Source organism: Danio aesculapii, chromosome 7, assembly GCF_903798145.1.
Source record: "Danio aesculapii chromosome 7, fDanAes4.1, whole genome shotgun sequence".
Classification (NCBI taxonomy): Eukaryota; Metazoa; Chordata; class Actinopteri; order Cypriniformes; family Danionidae; genus Danio; species Danio aesculapii.
The window spans coordinates 30,911,751-30,932,782 of record NC_079441.1 but is presented as its reverse complement, the minus strand read 5'-3'; the positions used below and the strand labels follow the sequence as shown (position 1 = coordinate 30,932,782).

The following is a 21,032-nucleotide window of genomic DNA, read 5'->3' as shown; positions in this document are numbered from 1 at the left end:
TTTAAATTGTAAATAAATCTGTGTTTTAACTACTGAACACAGCAGAAGTCAATGGTTTATTTTTAATTATTCAGCCTGACATGTTTACTGTTTCCAAAATATTTTAAATGTTTCTCAAAATAAAACATACTGTGTTGAAATGGGAATTTGTTAAATGTACCCAGACATTTAAAAAGAGCATATATTAGAGCAGTAACATCAATACCGTGAAGCTGTGATACTTTTATCCAAGGTTATCATACTTTCAGAAACTTATAGCGGCCCATACCTAATGCAGACATAACCTTATAATTCATAAGTGCCTTCAATGTTCACCAGAAAAACACTCAGTGTAAATCTTTCAGTCATAATCTTAAGAATGTGGTACTGCTTACAGGCAGTAAAGTGATTATACACGTCTGAGTCACAGAGGAATTGATCAATGTTTGATATAACATGATCAGTGATCTTGACGTAAGAAAACGTTGTTTTAGAGTTAGTTATGGGTGCTTTATGTAACTGCGTTTACGTGACATTATTTTGCGGATTTGATACATGGTGATATCGGTCATTCAAAACCTGAAACTCGTGTAACATGTGAAGCGCTAAATTTCAGTATGCACTTGTTCCCGTCATGCACTTGATTGTTAAATGTTACTGTGGTTACTTACAGGTAGTAGGTGAAAGCGCTGAGGCCGGTGGGGACGCTGGTCAGTCCCCGTCCAGAGCAGTCCGCTCCTCCGTCTTCATCACAGCGGCACAGCGGAGAGCATGTGGCCGGAGTGGACTGTCCCTCTCCCGCAGCGGCAGCCTGTCCCCCTACACACAACCCCAGCACCAGCATCCGGACGGCCAGCAATGCCATTATTCTCTTGCTTTTCACCCAAAAGACCCTCGAAGGCAAATGCGTGGCGCTTGTTTCGCCCAGAGGTGGTGATAGTTCCTTCAACCTAAGAACAAGTACATTATCAGACTCTCAGAAGACTTTAGGTTGAATTTGCAGATTTAGACACGACGAGGACTAGTTAACGGACTACAGTGAAGCCACAACATGTCTTTAAAACGGTTTAGCTACCTGCTTTTCTTTCAGCCATGGCTGGTGAAAGTAAGTGCTCTTACCTAATGCCCGCGAACGATAAGCACACCGAGCCAGTCAACGGACATTCTGCGCGGAGTCTCGAGCCTCACACCTCCAAAAAACAAAACAAAAACCTTTAGATTCGATTCCGGGGTCGAAACAAACGGGGCTCCAGATTGCCGTGATTCGCTAAGCGCCCGCTTCTAGGAAAACACTCGCAAACCGCGACGAAACACGACGGGTTACAACAGTATTTTCACTCTCTCTCTGATTTGTTTCCTGTAGAAAACACGGCCAGCTCTCCGTCGAGCCTCTCTCTCTCTCTCTCTCGCTCGCTCTCTCCTTGCAGGATAGCCAGTGAGGTGCTGAATATGGTAATACAGACCTACATATTAATGATTTTTCGACGTCAGCTCTATAGAATGAAAGTGGGGGCAACTTGTGGCTGTTAAATATTCTAAATCTACAGTGCATTTACCCGCGGAACCAAAAAACAGTACTATTATTTTTACTATTATCATAAATAATATTAAAATTAAAAAAATAAAAATAAACAAACAAATAAACAAACAAATAAATAAACAAATATATATATATATATATATATATATATATATATATATATATATATATATATATATATATATATATATATATATTAGTATTTACATCCTCGGCTGCAGAATTGCAAAATAAATAAATAAAAATAATATATCTCAATCAGTGGTGTAGTCCTTGCTATGCGTTCGTAGTCTCAGTATGCTTACTTTTTTCCATGAGCTGTTACCCTTGATATACTCACTTATTTTTCTGATTAAACTTCCCTAATTTTAGTGTAATATTTTAAATTTTTACTTGAAATGTATATTTTTCTTTGTTTACCCCAAAAGGATCTGTTCCTGATCTGCCCTAAAATGAAAATCCTAAAATTGCCCCTGTAAAACAGTATTTCACATTTGTCTTAATCATGCCTACCACTACAGGGAACGACACTATATAACACTAAAAATGATGAGGCAAAGACTACTCATAAATCACGTAACAATATGCGATTTAAAAGGGTAACTACTAGTATATAATGGTGACAACAGAAGAAAGACTCCTAATAGTTTGGTTCAAAACAAGCATGCACGAATGTGACAAATTAAAAAATAATGGCTGACTGATGTTTAAAGGAACCTATTAAATGTAAAGTAATAAGCCAGTAAAGAAAGTAAGTTAAAAAGCTGTCTTTCCATGTATGCACAGGCCCTATTGAGTTAACTTAAATAAAAGTTAACTAAATTGTTGTAACTATCTTGATTGACTCTTTTTTTTTTTCAGTATTAAAATGATTATATACGCTACATACTGTATACATACAGCCAATCACCGAGGCTGCTGAAGGGCTGGAAGCTGCTTGTTCCAAACCGGTTTGTCTTTTTTTCCTTCTGTTGAACACAAAAGAAGATATTTTGAAGAAAGCTGGAAACCTGTAACCATTGATTTAAATTGACATAGTATTTGTGGAAGTTAATAGTTACAGGTAACTGATGTAAAAAAATTAATATAAATAAATATATATATATATATATATATATATATATATATATATATATATATATATAGCTGATGGATCAAAGAAACATTGACTTATGTCTTTTCTTTGCCTACTTTCATTTAAAATTTGGGTCAGGTGTAATAGCACACCACCTTTTTTTAGGACTACACGATAGATAGATAGATAGATAGATAGATAGATAGATAGATAGATAGATAGATAGATAGATAGATAGATAGATAGATAGATAGATAGATAGATAGATAGATAGATAGATAGATAGATAGATAGATAGATAGACAGACAGACAGACAGACAGACAGACAGACAGACAGACAGACAGACAGACAGACAGACAGACAGACAGACAGACAGACAGACAGACAGACAGACAGATAGATAGATAGATAGATAGATAGATAGATAGATATACTGTATATATAGGCATTACTTTAATTGTACATAGTTACAGATAGATGGTTTTGCATTGTAAGAAATTGAATGAGTAATGACAACATGTTTTTATGGTCTAAAATTTAAGCAGATGTTTAAAGTCAATTTAATAACTTGTGTAGAAATTACTTGTAAGTAGAAATGAGTTGTAAAGTGAATTTGATCCAACAAGTAAAGCATACAAATTATTACAGTGTGTGAATCAATAAAACAGTGTTTAAAAAAATTCAAAGCAGGACATTTACGTGTAAAAATGTTAAAATAAACACTTCAGGTTAAATCAAATTAAATTCAATAATCCGGATGAATGTATGGCAGAATTTTGGGCTTTATTAGTTCAGATTTAAAAAGTAACCACAAAACAAGTGAGACTTTTCGCACCTGTATTTCAGTTCCCTTTATTAGAATGCCAAAGACGACGACAACACTGTATGTTTAGTTCACTGCCTCACTTAACACTAATGATATATCATTATATATATATATATATATATATATATATATATATATATCATGTTATATTTTGTGTATTATACCAACAATCAGTGTATTTGTGTATGTATGTTTAAATCCAATGTATTTGTAAGTATACATTTAAGTCAAAGCTGTCCCCAAATTTCCACCATCACACACGTTTTTGTAGTTTGACCACTCTAATGTATTTTAAACTCTAAACACCACTTATTTTATCATCTTGCCCTAACCCTACTCCTATACCCAACACTCACAGGGAACCTGTGGCCAAGTTTAAATGTAAAAAGACCCTGCTTTTTAAGTTTTGAATCACGAGAACACAGGCCATGTCCTTATAAACCACATCAACACTGTTATACTGAAGTCATGCCCATGTCAATATATAAATTACCTCGTAAACCACCAAAACCAATAGACACACACACAAATAAATATTAGATTTGGTCTGTGTCTGTGTTGAATTCATTTTTGTAACTCCACACCGTAGTTTGAAAGCAGTCCGAGACCCGTATATTAGCACTTGAACCAAACCCATCATGTCTAAGGACACTCTTACATTGCATTTAAAATACAAATTTCATCTGCTCTTGCATTCCCTAGGAGATGAACCCATAACATTGGTATTAATACTGTAGTGCCCTGAAAAAATACACCATTATCCATACTCTCTGGTACACCATCACCAAGTTACACCATGATCCATATTCTCTGGAGCTCTAATAAGTCTGTATAGATTATAGAGTCTCTTTAAAAAATTAAAATAAGTCATGTGTGCACACAGACCAAGACAAAAAAAGCATTAAGTGACCCAGTTTCTATATGGGAAAAGATTTCAGAGAAGTCAGACAAGACCAAGACATATATAGTGACATATAACTGAAGCCTTACAAAGCCTCTTCAATTAGAAAATGGTTGAAACTGTGCTGCTGACTATTACGGTGTTCTGAGGAAAAGTTGTTGGTAATTGTGTTTAAATGATCAATGACCGACGAGTAAACAAAAATGTTCAATGTTCACAGAACATAGGCTTCAACTGAAGATAACAGACATAGAAAATGGTAATACACTGACCAAAACTGGAAAATGTGTCACACTTACAGTTGAAGTACAAATTATTAGCCCCCGACTTAGACTTTTTCAACACATTTTTAAATATAATAGTTTTAATAGCTCATTTGTAATAACTGATTTATTTTATCTTTGTCAAGATGACAGTAAATAATATTTGACTATTTTTTTTTCAAGACACTTCTATACAGCTTAAACTGATATTTAAAGGCTTAACTAGGTTAATTAGGTTAACTAGGCAGGATAGGGTAATTAGGCAAGTTATTGTATAAGGATGGTTTGTTCTGTAGACAGTTGAAACAAAATAGCTTAAAGGGGCTAATAATATTGACCTTAAAATGGTTATACAATCCCACAAAGAAGTTTCACAATGATAAAAAGCAATGAAAAAACCATGAAAGATAAAAACAATGAAAAAGCAACATAATAAGATGGAATAAGAATTCAATATCTTATGTGCAGCACTATTCTATTGGCAAAATGTCCTGGGGAAAAATGTAGAATAGGTAATTCAGTGAAAAAAGAAGTACTTCACTGTAAGAAGTAAACACTTTTGCAAAGTATTGCATGTATGAAAGCACTATTTGCAGATATTTACTGTAATATTTCTCCTCTCCAAAGTTTAGTCTTCAAACTCCCATTTGAAAAGGCCAAGAGCATACAATACACACTCACGTCTATTCTGGCAGCACATTAGCATAAACTGTCTGTGATAACATAAGAGAAAGGCTGTCCTAGTCTGCCAATACTCCTGTTTTTCTCGGCTTTATAAGCCAAATTAAAGTTATCATAAATGTCTGCACAGTTACACACATTGCTGCACCACCCATGGGATTACATGGCACTGACTCATAAACTAAAAGTGTAAAAGGAGAGAGGTAGAGACGAAAAGAAAAGTTTTATGTTTTGGCCAGTGTGTGTGTGTGTGTGTGTGTGTGTGTACATGTTTTTGTGACATCAGGACACAAATGTATATACTGACATGAGTGTGACACAGGTATTACAAGGAAATTGTGAATTATGAGGACACTGACCCTACGAGGACAACACAAAACCTTAAGAAATACACAAATACACTTTTTTGAAAATGTATTATACACACACATCACCTTTTTGGAAAGGACTTTACACTCAAAAAATGACTTTGCTGCTTAACTTTGCAACTTAATTATGTTCTATTCACTTAAAAATTTAAAAATTTGTCGTGCCAATGTAGTGAAATGCGCTGACATATAGCACCTCACAGTGACCTGAGTTAGATTCCCAGCTTAAGGTCCTTTGCCGATCCTTCCCCTCTCTCTGCTCCCCATGATTCTCTACACTAAAGTACACACAAAAAACAACGTTTGCTGTTTGTTTAAACTACATATTTAAAATGAGCTGAAACACAATTGTTGAGATTTGGGGGGACAACTTAATTGTTTTATGTTCAAATCACTTCAAATTGTAAAAACTAAGTTAACTTAATTCCTTCAAGTTGTTCCAACATAAATCGATTTTGTGGAAACCAGCATTTTTTACAGTATATTTACTGTACAACTGTAGATGAACTATGTTTATACTTGGTTCACCCATATACACAACCTTGCTTAACTTTTCTGATTTTGACTGTAATATAATAACATGCATGTTTTGTAAAGTTGTTTAATTATTGTGAACAGTGCTATAAAAGTAAACTAGAATCCCCCTATTTTATAAATGCATAATGATTTTTTTTCAGACAGTAAAACTGCACAAAGTTTTTTGTATGGTGTAGAGTTGTAATATGAGATGTAATTTGTACAGTATAAAAACAATGGAAACCTATGGGATGTCCACACAATTCACATAAACCTGAAACGTGTGTGTGCTTTGTAAGTTCTTCCATGTTACCTCCTCGACACAACTGACGTCAGGTTTATCTGAAATCGCTAAAGCTTGCTTTTATAGGCAGATATTTGTCCAGACTGTGGCTCTTTATCTTATCTGCCAAGCACTACGCCTCGCACCATTATCATTCTATTGCATTTGACTATGCTATTTTGCAGCGTTTTTATCACAATTTCTGTTATGCCCAGATGCCTACAGGGACAGATTTTTCCACGGGCTTGCATTTAACCTTGCGTTGGCCAAAAGTAAACCAAAATGTTCTGAAGTGAACTAGGCACTCCTCTCAGGGTAAAATTAAATCTCCCCGTTCTGTTAACACTGTCAAGCGTATGACCGTGCCCTGGCAAAGTTATGTTTTGTTTTTAGTGTACTGTTTTGATGTTCATCTGATTTATTCTATAATTAAGGCGCGTCTGCTTTGGGTATGTGAATAATTATAAGGTCTGTTGAATTCATACACTCTGTATGTCAGCAGCCACTATTAAGTTAGCTTGTTTGGGAAACAGATGAGCGTTGGATCTCCTCCAGCGCCTGTGTCGAAATCTGTCACCGCTTTCTTTAATTGATTTTGTGAGTATGGAAATCTGACACGCATATAGGATGGTGTTTTGATCAGTTACACAAGATCGATTCATAGAGGCAGTAATATTGTGGTTATAATGCAGGGGTTCAATCTGATTGTCGATATGTGATTCACTTCCTAAGGGCAGGAAGAGACCACAAGGCAATGAATTTTCATGCAAATACAATTTGCATTTGCGGCAGTGGCAAGCGAGTGGTGAAAAGGCACTTGTGCAACCTGGCCCAAAGAGGAAATGACATGGCTGAGAGCAAATTTGAATGGCACATATCAAGATCCCATGGCAAATAGACAGTGACTATCAAAACAGGGTTATCAAAGCTGTGAAACGGAGAGAGAAGATCTACTATTGTGGTATCTGCTAATTGAACAAACTTGATTTATTATTGAGAAGAGCACATCATGTGGAAACAAAGCAGAATCCGGTTTAGTGAAAGATCTAGTAATAGGTCTTAAAATTTTAGTATAAACTACATTTGACAGTATTTGACCAAAAGTAAATGATTTTTTAATTAAAAAACTAACAAAAGCTGATGGTTCTGTAGCTCAGCAGTGTTAAAAAGAACTTATATTTACTAAATACAGACCTATATAGAAACAAAAAGGTCTACAAATATTTACAATTTTTCATAACAAATACACTGTAATAAATTCCCAGAATTTCACAACATGTTACTGTAATTTTTCACAGTAAATTACATTAGTGTCACTTCACAGGATTTAATTGTTTAATTTTACATATTCAGAATTGTATTCTGAAATTAAAACAGGCATCATGATTACAGCAAATTACTGTAAAAATAGCTTTGCACTTTAGTTATATTAATTCAAACACTTAATATTTTATTGAACAGAAATTAATAAACTTTAACTTTTATGCTAGTACAGGCACTTTTTTGATATTTAGACATATTTACAGAATTATTGTTATTATAAAGTGCCTCACAGTAATTTACCGTGAATTTACATACAGTACCTTACTGTGTTTTTCAACTAAAGCTGATGGTTCTGTATAGCTCAGTGGTGTTGAAAAAAAAATCCTTATATTTACTAAACACAGGCCTATAAACAAAAAGGTGTAATAATATTATATATTTATACAAATATATAGTAAATAACAAATTAAACATAAGCATACCTAAGCACACCCATAATACCAAATCTGTCCCTAAACCTATGATCTGTAATACATTATGAACACAGTAAGTATATTGTATTTACTTTTTGATGCAAGTACAGAGTAGTTAAGGCGACTGAACTACTAATATTAAGTGGGACCGAAACATTTACTTATTAAAATGTCTTCAAACAGATAAAAACTCAAAACTTTTGACTATTATTCAGTTCCTTAAAATATTTTTACATATTACAGAAATTTCCATTATGACTGATGACTAAACAAGTGTGTCAAAATGCATTCATTTGGCACTTTTATCCAATGAAAATGATGAGTAAAACCTCACAACACCTTCACATACTAAACTTCTAAAGGTCTAGAAGACCAAAAAATTATATGTGGATAAATACTTATATTTAAAATTCATGAAATTCACAAAACTAAAACTTCAATTCAATTCTGCTTCTGTGTTTAACAATCATTGCACAATGGTACATGCACTTCACTTTAGTAAAGTTTCATTTGTAAACTTATGATGTGTTAACTAACATTAACAATAAGCAATACACGTTTACATCTAAAATTCATCTTTGTTAAAAAAGTAAATGATAAAAATAATACAAATACTATTAACAATGTATAATGTAAAATAAATATAAAAATATTGTCATTAAAAGTGAGAAGAACTTTTTATAAATCTCTTGCTAACTAATTTAGCTCACTATAATGTTGACAAATAAAATGATTTTTTAATATGTTACTAATGGACCAAAACAATGCGTTTAAAACTAGGAAAGAGGCTGGGCAAAAGTAACTCGAGATCAGATTGTAACGCGATCCTTTACTTCCATCTGCTGGATAAATTTCGAACTGCATGTTGTGTCTCACTTGCACTATTAATATTTGACCACTTGTCTCCGCTTGTCTACAGATGTCTTTAAGTGTGCACTAGAACGCTCATCAACAAATGTAACACATACAAAACAATAAAAAATAAGTTATATATTTTATATATATATATATATATATATATATATATATATATATATATATAAATCACACATTTTGCACATTTAATTATCTTCAGAAGTCCTTATGAATGGCATAAATAAGTTATGGTGCTTCTAATTATGTGACAATCCACAAAAATACTGCTTCAGTAATTAATATTAAGTACTACTGTTTTTGAACCATACTATCTGACTTTAATTGAAGTGAGCGAACCCATTTCGTTTTTATTAAATTATTCAAATTAAATAAATGTGCAATGTGCATAATTTCGAAAATGATGTCGTCAACTAAACAGTTCCAAGTTACACCCGGTTTACTCTGGCAATGAGTTTCCTCGCTTTTTAGGTAAGGTATAATCTCGTTTTACAGTCATTAAAGCAGTTTTTTTTATTAGCGATTAAAGGATGCAAGCATAGTCTAACAGTTAATTTTCACAATGACAAATTCATAAACAAACATACCTTTATTGGTTGTGAAATAATGGCAAAAATGTGTTTATATTATATTTGTAATATTATAGTATTTACAACACTTTGTTACAAATGCTACAGTATAATGCAGTATTAACATGAAGTGAACTGATATATTGTAATAAAAACTGAAAAATACTTTACTACTATAAACTGTGGTGTAGTGTAATAATAGTACAGTATCAGATGATTTGGTTATATTAGTTACTACCTACATGATTCCCACAATAGGTTAATTTAAGTACTTTCCTATATGTACAGTATGTCCAGTCACATACTGTATGTTTTACAAATCTCACACACTCACTCATCAATAAAATGACTTCTTTTAAACACCAAAGACCCCTCAGATAACAACTTCTTCTTGGGAGTCCCAAATGGCAGTATCCAAAAACAACTGTTTCAAAGAGCAGATTGAAATATTAAAATGCAAAGTATTTGAATAAATATTACAGTGTATTTCTTTTTAGTCAGTAGATTTTAGATGTGTAATATATGTTAGGTGTGTAAACATGCAGAGATGCATTAGAAATGTACATGTTTTGAAAGAGCTTCTGTATATAAACACATACTGTTGTTTGTATACACACAGACACAAAGATTCAACACTATGTTTCCTCCTACACCGGCCAAGGTTAATTTAGTCCAGTAAAACTCAAACTAAGACTGGGGAAAACATTTCCGTTAACTGAAATAAAATTTTAAATATCACAATAAATGAAACAAATATTAAATAAACTAGCAACAGTGACGGAAATGTAATAATAGTTTAAATAAAATATTATTTTACATTGAAAAATAATAATTAGATAAACTCATGACCATTTTTATAATTAATAAGCACTCGTTCTGTGATGGAAATTCTGACTTGCAACTTTTTACAGACAAACACAATTTTTTCATTTGCATTATCATTAAGATAAAATTAAGTTTATCTTAATTCTTCATCATTTTTACTTTTATTTGTTCAAGTTACATTTGTGTGGTTTTAAATTCAGCGTCTGGTCAAACTTTTATTTTACTGTTATTACTAAGAGCTTTAAACAAGAGTTCATCTAAGCTGTGCAAACACTAAATTTTGAGCTGGTCTTACACTAGACGAGTCCTGTTAAACAGAGTTCATGAAAAATTTACATTTTACTTACCCTCAAGTGGTTATAAATATTTATAAGCTTGAATTCATTCATGTTGTCCCAAAACAAATCAATTAAGAAAAAGTAACAAATTTAATTCAACATTGTTCCCCCCCAAAAAAAATTCCTGAATTGTGTTGTTTAAATTCATTTTTAATAAGTAGTTTGAACAAGCAACAAAAACGTTTTTTTTTTAGTTGATGAACACAAAAGAAGACATTTTCAAGAGTTCACACTTAGCTGTTGATTGATAATAAAGCTTGTTTGGCATGCTGTCCCGGAGAGAGAGAGCCCTGAAATTATGAGATCCTTGAGCCTTGGGCTCCCTTCCGTTTGCAGGGCGAGAGGGGAGTTTGAGCTCAGGTAGATCACAATGATCTCCCCCTGGCTTATTTCTAGCTAATGACAGATATAGGATGGCTGAGGAGAGGTGTACTCACTAAGAGCTTGGCTATGTTATCAATTTGGTATGTTCAACTTGCTTGTTTTTTAGACTGTGGAAGGAAACCGGAGGACCCGGGGAAAACCCAAGCGAGCATGTGGAGAACAAGCAAACTTCGCACAGAAATGTTGACTGGCTCAGTAGGGACTTTAACCGGAGACATTCTTGCTATGAGGCAACAATGCTAATCACTGGGCCGCCGTGTCGCCCATCTGGAAAGATGGAGGAGTAGGGGTGGGTAGGGGAGGGACTCTTCAAGACGAAGATATTGAGATAAGAAAACTTTGTTATTTATAGTGAGTTAGGAATCATCTGATTGGTGAATCAATCGTGAGCTGATGCGGGACCAGCTGAGAACAATCGTAAGAAAGTGAAATTAGTTTATAATTAAACTTCACTTAAAGAAATCTTCACTTAAAGAAATCTGAACATTTTTCAAAATATCTTCCTTTGTGTTTGGAACAAGTGAAGGAACAAAACTAAACAGAATTGTGTTGACAAAAATAAAAACTAAAACCAACAAAACCATTAATGAAAAACTAAACTAAAATTTACAACAAATACTATCAAAATAAAACTAATTTTGACACAGGCGGTTCATTCCACTGTGGCGACCCCAGATAAATAAAGGGACAAAGCCGAAAAGAAAATGAATGAATGAATGAATTAATAAATGAATTCTGATACAAGCAAGCACCTTCTATCAGCAAGCAAGCATTAATTATAAATCTTTTATTATAAATACCCAACAATTAAACTACAGCACAATGAAATATAGTGTGTGCAATGCACCACAAGCAAATCCTAAAAAAAAAATACAAATCCTACAGCCAACACAGCCAGCCAATCACATCCTTCTGGCAAACTGTCTGGGCATTAACCATACCAAACCACAAACCACTACATGCTCTGCCTGTCAAGGCCACTACATATTATGATGAATGTGTGATTGGTTCAAAGTGCTGCCATGTGCTACTGATCACAGAGAGCGCGCCGTCCATTATGAGATTCAACCGCAAGACACTACATGTCATTGAGACACAAACCCACAGCCAGAGGCCACATCAATTCGGCTGTAGACAGAGGCAGGAGCACTAGATGTCAAACTCATTGTCATCTACTACTCCAAGCATCTACTACTCCAAACACACTGGCCCTCATCGCAAGCATAACTGCTAAGTGCTAAAGCATTGTACCATCTACCTGAGACATTCCTTTTCAGTTTAAATATTTATACACCATTAGCAGATTTTATTTTGTATGTGATCTTTTTCTTTCACTACAATATATACCAAAGATAAGCATCTGATTTGTACTCAACTTTTGTAGCATCGTAGTGATGACGATTAACAAAATCACACTGAAAGATTCATTAGCAAAAATCATTTGACAGAACACATTCCTTGAATATTATTCTGTGCAATGAGTGATTCTGTTTCTTCAAAGCCAATACAGATTTACCAGTAATTAAACAGTTTACTTCTCTACTTTATGGTAGTATATGTAAAAGAAGTGTATCAAAATGAAAATTATTGTTGGTATTGTTAATGTGACTTATATGTTGAATTTGAGTATATTGTTTACATTAAAATCATACATCGATCTAAGTTGTTTGCGATCTAAATCTGCTGTAAAATAGAGAATTTTTTTTTGCACACTGTAAATCACACAATGGGCAGCACTGTGGCGCAGTGGGTAGCACGTTCGCTTCACAGCAAGAACGTCACTGGTTTGAGGCCCGGCTGGGTCAGTTGGCATTTCTGTGTGGAGTTTGCATCTCCCCGTGTTCGCATGGGTTTCCTCCGGGTGCTCCGGTTTCCCCCACAAGTCCAAAAACATGTGGATTGGATAGGATAAATTGTTCGTAGTGTATGTGTGTGAATGAGTGTGTATAGATGTTTCTCAGTGATGGGTTGCAGCTGGAAGGGCATCTGCTGCGTAAAAAATATGCTGGAAAGTTGGCAGTTCATTCTGCTGTGGCGACCCCTGATTAATAAAGGGACTGAGCCAAAAAGATGAATGAATGAAAGATGAAAATGAATGAATTAATGAAAATCACACAATGCTGATTACATCTGATTTCACTGACATTCAGGGCCCTATATAGACCCGGCGCAATAAGGCGCAAGACGTGTTTAGCATGATTTGTTGCTAATTTCAGACCAGCGCAACCCTAATTTTCTTGTTTTGTGCCAGGTTATTTAAATAGTAAATCCATTTGTGCCACTTTGTGGACTCATGGGTGTGCTGGTCTAAAAAGGAGGTGTGTTAAAGCGCATTGTTGGCGCATTGCTATTATGAGGATCTAAAATAGGTAACTTAAAGCTGATCTAAAGTTCAGCGCATGCATCGTTAATTATGGGCCTGTGTAAGGAAGGGTATTTGAACTACAGCTGTTCGAACTGTAGTTCTGCCGAATGACTAAAAAGTTGTCATTATGATAGTGAAAACTGTGCATTTCTAGTCAAACTATCCTTCTGCAATTGTATACCACAATGGAAATAAGGGCAGCATCCATATTGTATTGCAATATGGAGCAATTAAGTGTTGACGTTAAATCAAAAGTAATTCACAAATACTTGAAAATTAAATTATGACAATAATTGTCTATGGTTACAAATGAATTAAATACAAATAACTTGATATGATAATTATAAAAATATATGATAATAATTGTACCAAGCATAAAATAACGTTACTTGAGAAGAAGGAGAGACAGGGGGAGGGAGAGAGCGAGACAGTAGAGTCAGAAAAGATAGATTCCAGAGCTGGAGAGGAGCAGAGCAGGAAAAAGAGCCAGAGCAAAGCTTACCAACTATTTTGTATCTTTCTTAACCATGTGACAAAGGCCCAAATGTTGAGACATACAAACTGACCAATCAACATGTGACCACATCATAAAACCCCCAAAGTCCACACACCAGGCCTTGATCTTATCAGTATCTGCCTTTAGAGTCAGTATGGACCTTCTTGGTGAAAAAATGTTTTACCATATAAACAAATGCATATGATAATATTCATTCCTTCACCTGTGCAGGTCCAAACACTTACACATTGCTTATTACACACACATGATGTACAGCAATACACAAATATCTTTACAAATGAAAAAAAAATAAAAGGATTACAATGTTAAAATTAATATTTTCTACATAAATATAAAAAAACACTATCCATGCCTCCTTCATGCCTCCATGCCTTTTTTCAGTTCATTCCTGACTATTTGCATTTATATAATGTTATTATTATTAACAGTTTTATTTATTATATGAATATTTATATTTGTTTTAATAAAAACAAAGTTTAGATTTGTCCACCTGTCGGGTTTAGGAGACGTATGCATCACCATATGGGGAATAAGAATCGGACGTGTGTTTGGATAGAACTCAGTTTTTTGGCCACACTTCATTATTATTGCTCATTTATTCGTTTACTGAAAATTAGAACTGAATTTAGAATTAGTTTGAACACCATTTCCTTATCCATGAAAAATAAAGGAGTAAAGTAAAGAGTAAAAGCCGAATGGAGGAGGCTTGTTCTTTATCCTCACGCTGCAGATGGTCTGTTTAACTGTTTTCTCGCTAGTGCAGTTTTTCCACTAACAAAGTCCACCATGTAAATAGCAACTGACTCTTAAAGGGAATGGGAGATGAGACTCTGATTGGTTTAATGCACATTATGTTCTAAACACACCCATAACTCATTAAGACAATAAGTACAATCCTGTTAGACCATGCGCCGTGACGCAGAGCGTATTTTTCAGTCCTTATAATAGCAAAAGTGTGCACATGCTTTTGTGACATATCAGGACAAAAATCTGTATAATGACATAGGTATGACATATATTTCAAGAAGGGGGTGAAATATGAGAACATTGCTGATGTCCTCATCTCTCAAAAAGCTTATAAATCACACAGCATGAGTTTATTTAAGAAAGTAAAACTGTTGTCTTGTGAGGGTTGGGTTTAGGGGTAGGGTGGGGTTAAAGCAATAGAAAAAAGAGTTTGTACAGCATAAAAATAATGGAAACCATATGTAATGTCCCAACAATTCACAAAAGCAAACGTATGCATGTGTATGTGTGCCACATATCATTAACAATGAGGAGGTTTGAGTTGTTACTCAAAGTGAAAATCATTGTGTTTTTCAAAATGCCACAACATTGTCTCTGAATGCAAAAACAGTCAAGAAGTAGGATAATTCACAAGTGTGAATGTGTTAGTTAGCTGTGTAAAAATATCTGTTAATTAACAGTTTCCTGTATTTGGTAGTTCATGAATGATTTCCGCTTATTGGCACTTTTGAATTACAGTAAAAGACCTTGATTTCTTCAACAAGTTTTGATGTAGACACGTGTAACAATGTGACTTTCACGAACATGTAATGTTTTAAAATAAAGTAATTAACATGTCTTGAAAATGGCATCTTTTTTGTTATCTTGACTGTCATTTTATTCTTTAAATGGCAAGTTTTATTTTAAATATGAAACACATCAGTAGTTTGCAGAACAAAACAAACATTGCATGTTACTTAAGCTACAAAACATAAACAAAAATTGGTCAAAATAAGAAAAATATGTGATGTTTTTAGACAGATTATGAATGTTTCAACTTATATTAAACCTTATTTGTGGTTAGAGATGTTTTCATTCACTCTGGGGTGATTTTGAGTCTTAATTTGGCCATAATTTTTTCTGTGTTTCAGCTAGCAGAATGATTTTTGGTGACAAATCTTATTTTGACACATATTTTTAAAAAAAATCCATTGAATTTTTTAGAACTCAAACAATACACTCTGGGCAATTTACTACCCTTTTATTATGTTAGGGATGAAAACATATTAAATTAAACAGCTGTAAATGCATCAGAGATGCATTATATATATATATATATATATATATATATATATATATATATATATATATATATATATATATATATATATATATATATATATATGTATAAATATATATATATTTTTTTTTTTTTTTTTTTGCATAAATTTGTAAAATCAACCTCAGTCCTGCTCAAAACTAATAAATTGTTTAGAAAATTACATAATTTACATAAAACTCTTTAATTGCCAAACTCATAAATGATGTTACTGATTAGGTGAAAAAAAATGCAAAATTACGTATTTACTACTACTAAATTACTTAGTCTGTACTTCTCAACATCAAAAGGCAGTCGGTACATAAATACACAGTCTTTGTTTTTGTTTATGTAGTTCTGAGAGCTGATGTGCATATTTAGATTTTCTCAGATACATCAAGGTAAGTGCGCAAAGGTCACTCTCACATACTTACAGACACACATACACACTTTAATTTGCTGTTATACTCCATATAAAATACATAACCTAAGCTTTTTTTTGCACAGGCCTAAAGGGTTATTGGTGCCAACTGATGATCAAAAATAAAAAATGCAAAATGTACTTCTTTTCAACAGGGAAAAACATTAACAATCAAAAATGCATGATTATACGATGTCATGGCTTTTCAATCAAAAAATTTGGTTATAATGGAAGTCAATGGGGTAAAAACAGCCACAAATTAGGGAGAACAAATGAAAATCGTATGCTGCGCAAAAAGCAATGTTGTAACTAATCTTTCACATGTCTAAGATTGTGATACAAGGTAAAAAAAAATCCAGTTCACTTTTTTATATTAAAACTATATTGAACTAATTTTGTGTGTTTTTTTTCACCAAACCAGCGACATCATTTATAAATTTGGCAATTAAAGAGTTAAAAATGCAGTAATATTTTCTGATTGAAAGACTTATGCCAAAAAAGGGGGAAAATATTAAAGTGAAATTTAATGGATGTTTTCATCTCTAACATAACAAAATGTGGTAAATTTGAACAGTGCACAAGGGTTAAGGAATTAATGAATATTGCCATTTTCTTGAAAAAACACACACTAAATGACCATTTTAATTTGACATTTGGATGAAATTATATCAGAGTTTTTTAAAATACAAATCTTACCATTTAATTGAACACATATACCTAATAAATTTAGTGTATAGTGAGAAATTAATCTTTTATTTAGTTTGTTTTTCCATAGGTATAGTTCATAGGATCCATCTATCTTCTAAATATACGAATTTACAGGAGCTGAATATCACATATTACATTTCAAATGAATAAAAATGATCCTAATTAAACTTAACACAATATACGTCACGAACAGAATTCTAACATTTGATCAAAATCTATGTATTTGAAGTCACACTGACGTAGATAGCATCGCACTTACACGGATGAGTGTGAAATTTGTATGCATGTCTGGTCTTGCAGCACCTCATACTACTCTCATTCTCATTTTATCTGTCTCTCACTCTTTTTTTCCTTTCCGCCACAGTCTCTCAGGGGCTGATCAACAGTAAGTAGTTGAGTAATCAGAAATAAAAACCCTCAGTGTGTAACATTTTTCACGTCAGATAAATCCATCTCCTCCGTTCCCCACATTTAATCCCCATCATCCTGCTCCATTCTTCCCTCCTCCAGCCTCATTCATTCCCAAAGCTTCAAAACACCTATAAATGCGACCGACGTCTCTAAACTGTTTATACCCTAAGTGCAACAAATCAGCAGAATTATTGCCAAAAAGATAGGAACATGTTTACATTTGAGTAGTTCTGAAAAAAAAGCAGTAAAAAGTCAATAAAGTCAGAGCATTCAGTCCTAGATGGCGCTCATCGCCCGCTTCTCAAAAACAAGCATCCTTGAAATGTTTGACAGAAATATAAGACAGAAACTCAGACCGAGTCGTATCCTCACAGAACCGTCATTGTCCTCAGCCTGGTGATGGAGAAATTGAGGACAAAAACAGAGACAGAGCTCAGAAGAAATGAGCAATCGTGTGTCAGACTTTTCAAATTGCTCACTTAATAATTTCAAAAGCAGAAGAGTGGGCATAAAAGTAGCTGACCACCGAACACTTGTCACATTACTCAGCAGACATTATGCAAATCTGCTGCATCGGGCTCTGTGGTCATGTTGGTTCCCTCTTAGACGCCGATGAATAAGGCAATTGAAGAAACCGCCGTCGGCTGAATGACAAAGAGATGTTGTGCACGTTATATGTCTCAGTCACCAATTATATCATTCTTAAGACCATTAGTAAATGTTATTACCCTAGATTCGGTTGCCAACGGAACAAAACATTGATTGAAATATGGTCTGGCAATGTTTTGAAGTCCATTAGCTTTGCATAAATAGCTATTATTGTCACATTTATAACTGAAAGATGAGTTTTGTTTTTTTTAAAGCTCGATCACAGGACTGTTAGCAAGTGTAGTCCAGTCAGTTCAGTTCTAATAAGCAGCCCTTCATCGCCTCTTGTGGTCAAACACTCAATCCAATTTCTTCAAAGCAAAACCACAAAGGCTTCAGAAGTTATAAACAAGCATCTGAAACAACCAGAGTTCAGTTTATGTGAGTGTGTGTGTGTGTGAGTGAACTGGTTTTGGTGGTTTCATTAGTTTTCCTTCAGCTTAGTCCCTTATTTATCAACTATTCCAACATATGTTTTACGCAGCGGATGCCCTTCCAGCACAACCCAGTACTGGGAAACACCCATACACTCCCTCTTTCACACACACACACTCATACTTTACGGCCAATTTAGTTCAGTCAATTCACCCATATTTGCCAATTTATGATCCATAGTTCATCCAATTCCCTCATGTCCAATTCTTTGGATTGTTGGGGAAACCGGTGCACCCAGAGGAAACCCACACCAACACAGAGAGAACATGCGAACTCCATTCAGAACTGCCAACTGCCCCAGCTGCGACTCAAACCAGCGACCTTCTTGCTGTGAGACGATCGTGCTACCCACTGCACCACCGTGACACCCTGGCTTTCTTTAATTCAAGTATGTTTCTGCATGCTACTTAATAAAACTTATGGACAACTTACTATTAGACTGAAGTACTTGTGTGTGACTAACATTCTGCTTTTATGTCTTCAGGACAAACGCTCAAGGTTATCATCAGACAGAGAATAGCAATTCACCAAGATTACACAACACCAAAATTCAGGTGCTTGTTCATCTCTTACACAACTGAAAAGAGTTCTCACAGTCTGGTACAAAGATCAGCTCATTTTGATGGATATGAGAGTTAAAGATAATCCGTTCAATCACACACACCTATTTATAATGTTTAATCCGTTGTTCCCAAAATAGCAATCCGTTTGCTACTTTATTCATTGGAAAATCCAACTTGCATCATAGATTTTGTTGGTTAATGGTTGAGGTCAAATAAAAAAGTGTAAAGGACGGAACTGAGTCAATTAAGCCCTAATTTTTTGATTCAAATTAAAATTTTGTCACCATTTACTCACCCTCACCATTCCCTTCCCCTACTTCACTAAACCCAACCGAGAGTTTTAAAAAGCAATCCAGAAAAAGATAAGCGCTCTTCTGATTTTTACCACGTTTTCAGATTTTACTACATTCTCACCCTGTTATTTACTTGTTTATTTTATTTTTTGGCTTCTGTTATTGTCTTATACCTGCTTTCTGGAACCGTTCTTCGCCAGACTCAAACCCCATCGACGTGGTCAACTCCTCTCTGCATCTCAAATCCACCGACATACAAGGCGAGCTACTGGACAAACTGGTAATGGATAAGGCGACCATATGGAGGTAAGCGATCAGCTAGTAAGGATTTTAAAGATTAAATGCACCATACTTCTGGTTGCATAATTCATGATCTCCAGAAATGTAGAGCTACGTTTTCAGAATGAGCCTAAGGTGTTTTGGTGACTTAAAATTCAAATGAGATTATGCAGAGCTATAAATGCCTAAGCATCAGCATAGCGGCATATTCAAAACAGAAATGTCAAAATGTGAAAAACTGAAAATGTCAAAAGAAGTGGTTTAAAAGAAGGTAATCTATAGAGATTCTGGTGTTCATGTGTGCATCTTAAAACTCCACATTAATAATGCCCTTTAGTCCCCCTATCTTCAGCAGTTACGCAGCTAAAATTCTACTGGCGGACGGCTGCTTCTTGCTCAGGGCTGTTTATGACAATGAAGGAGAGATCGTCATTAATGGGCATCATTAATTCCCCTCCTATGACAAAGAGAGAATGTCAATCAAAGTGTTTTTACAGACTGTTTTTATCAAGTGTGATTCTAAAAAACAGAGTTTAGAATTTATTTTTACCATTAGAAGCTGGCTATATCCACACACTGTTGCCAAAGTGTGTTTAAACCCCTTATAACAGTCAATAACAAAGTGATAGTTGATCAGAATAACAAATGTTGTTATTTGCTGTGATTGAAAATCTGACTTAATCCAACAAATACTGTATAAATTACTCTTCTGAACATTTCTACTGTGTTGCCAAAAATAAATATAACATCTAAAATATAGCATCTTTTTGTTTTATGCAAAAATAATATAAAAATGACTCTAAAGGACCATTTTGTATTTTTTATCATCACGTCTAAGCTAGCAATGTGTGTGTGTGTGTGTGTGTGTGTGTGTGTGTTTGGTGTGAGGAGCACAGGGAAATAAAGGGTATTAGTTTGGTGTGGTGACTGTGAGCCTCAGGCACAACTGCATCTTTCAAGTGGAGACGGGGCAAATCTGGGCATGTAAGTGGGCTGACAGAGACCTCGTTGAGCACATTCTGGACCAAGTCCCAAGGATGCATCTTAGAGGGTCTTGGCAAGAACCCACATGGCCTGTTTGTGCAGGTGCATCATAAATATCCTGGGGGCTCAATTGAAGTGCAATGAGCCAGGTGTGCAATAAGACACATCCTCGTGGGATTGCTGTATTGATGGCAGTGTATAAAGG

The 21,032-nt window shown here is 34.4% G+C and overlaps 1 protein-coding gene across 1 annotated transcript in view; it reads right to left on the bottom strand.

The window, feature by feature from the left end:
* Nucleotides 1–1,362, bottom strand: part of lgr4 (leucine-rich repeat containing G protein-coupled receptor 4) — an 84,733-nt gene extending 83,371 nt beyond the window's left edge. Inside the window, 2 exon segments of the mRNA XM_056461613.1 lie at nt 651–929; nt 1,099–1,362. Coding sequence (XP_056317588.1) covers nt 651–844 — 194 coding nt within the window. The 5' untranslated portion in view covers nt 845–929; nt 1,099–1,362.
* Nucleotides 1,363–21,032: the final 19,670 nt, after the last annotated feature.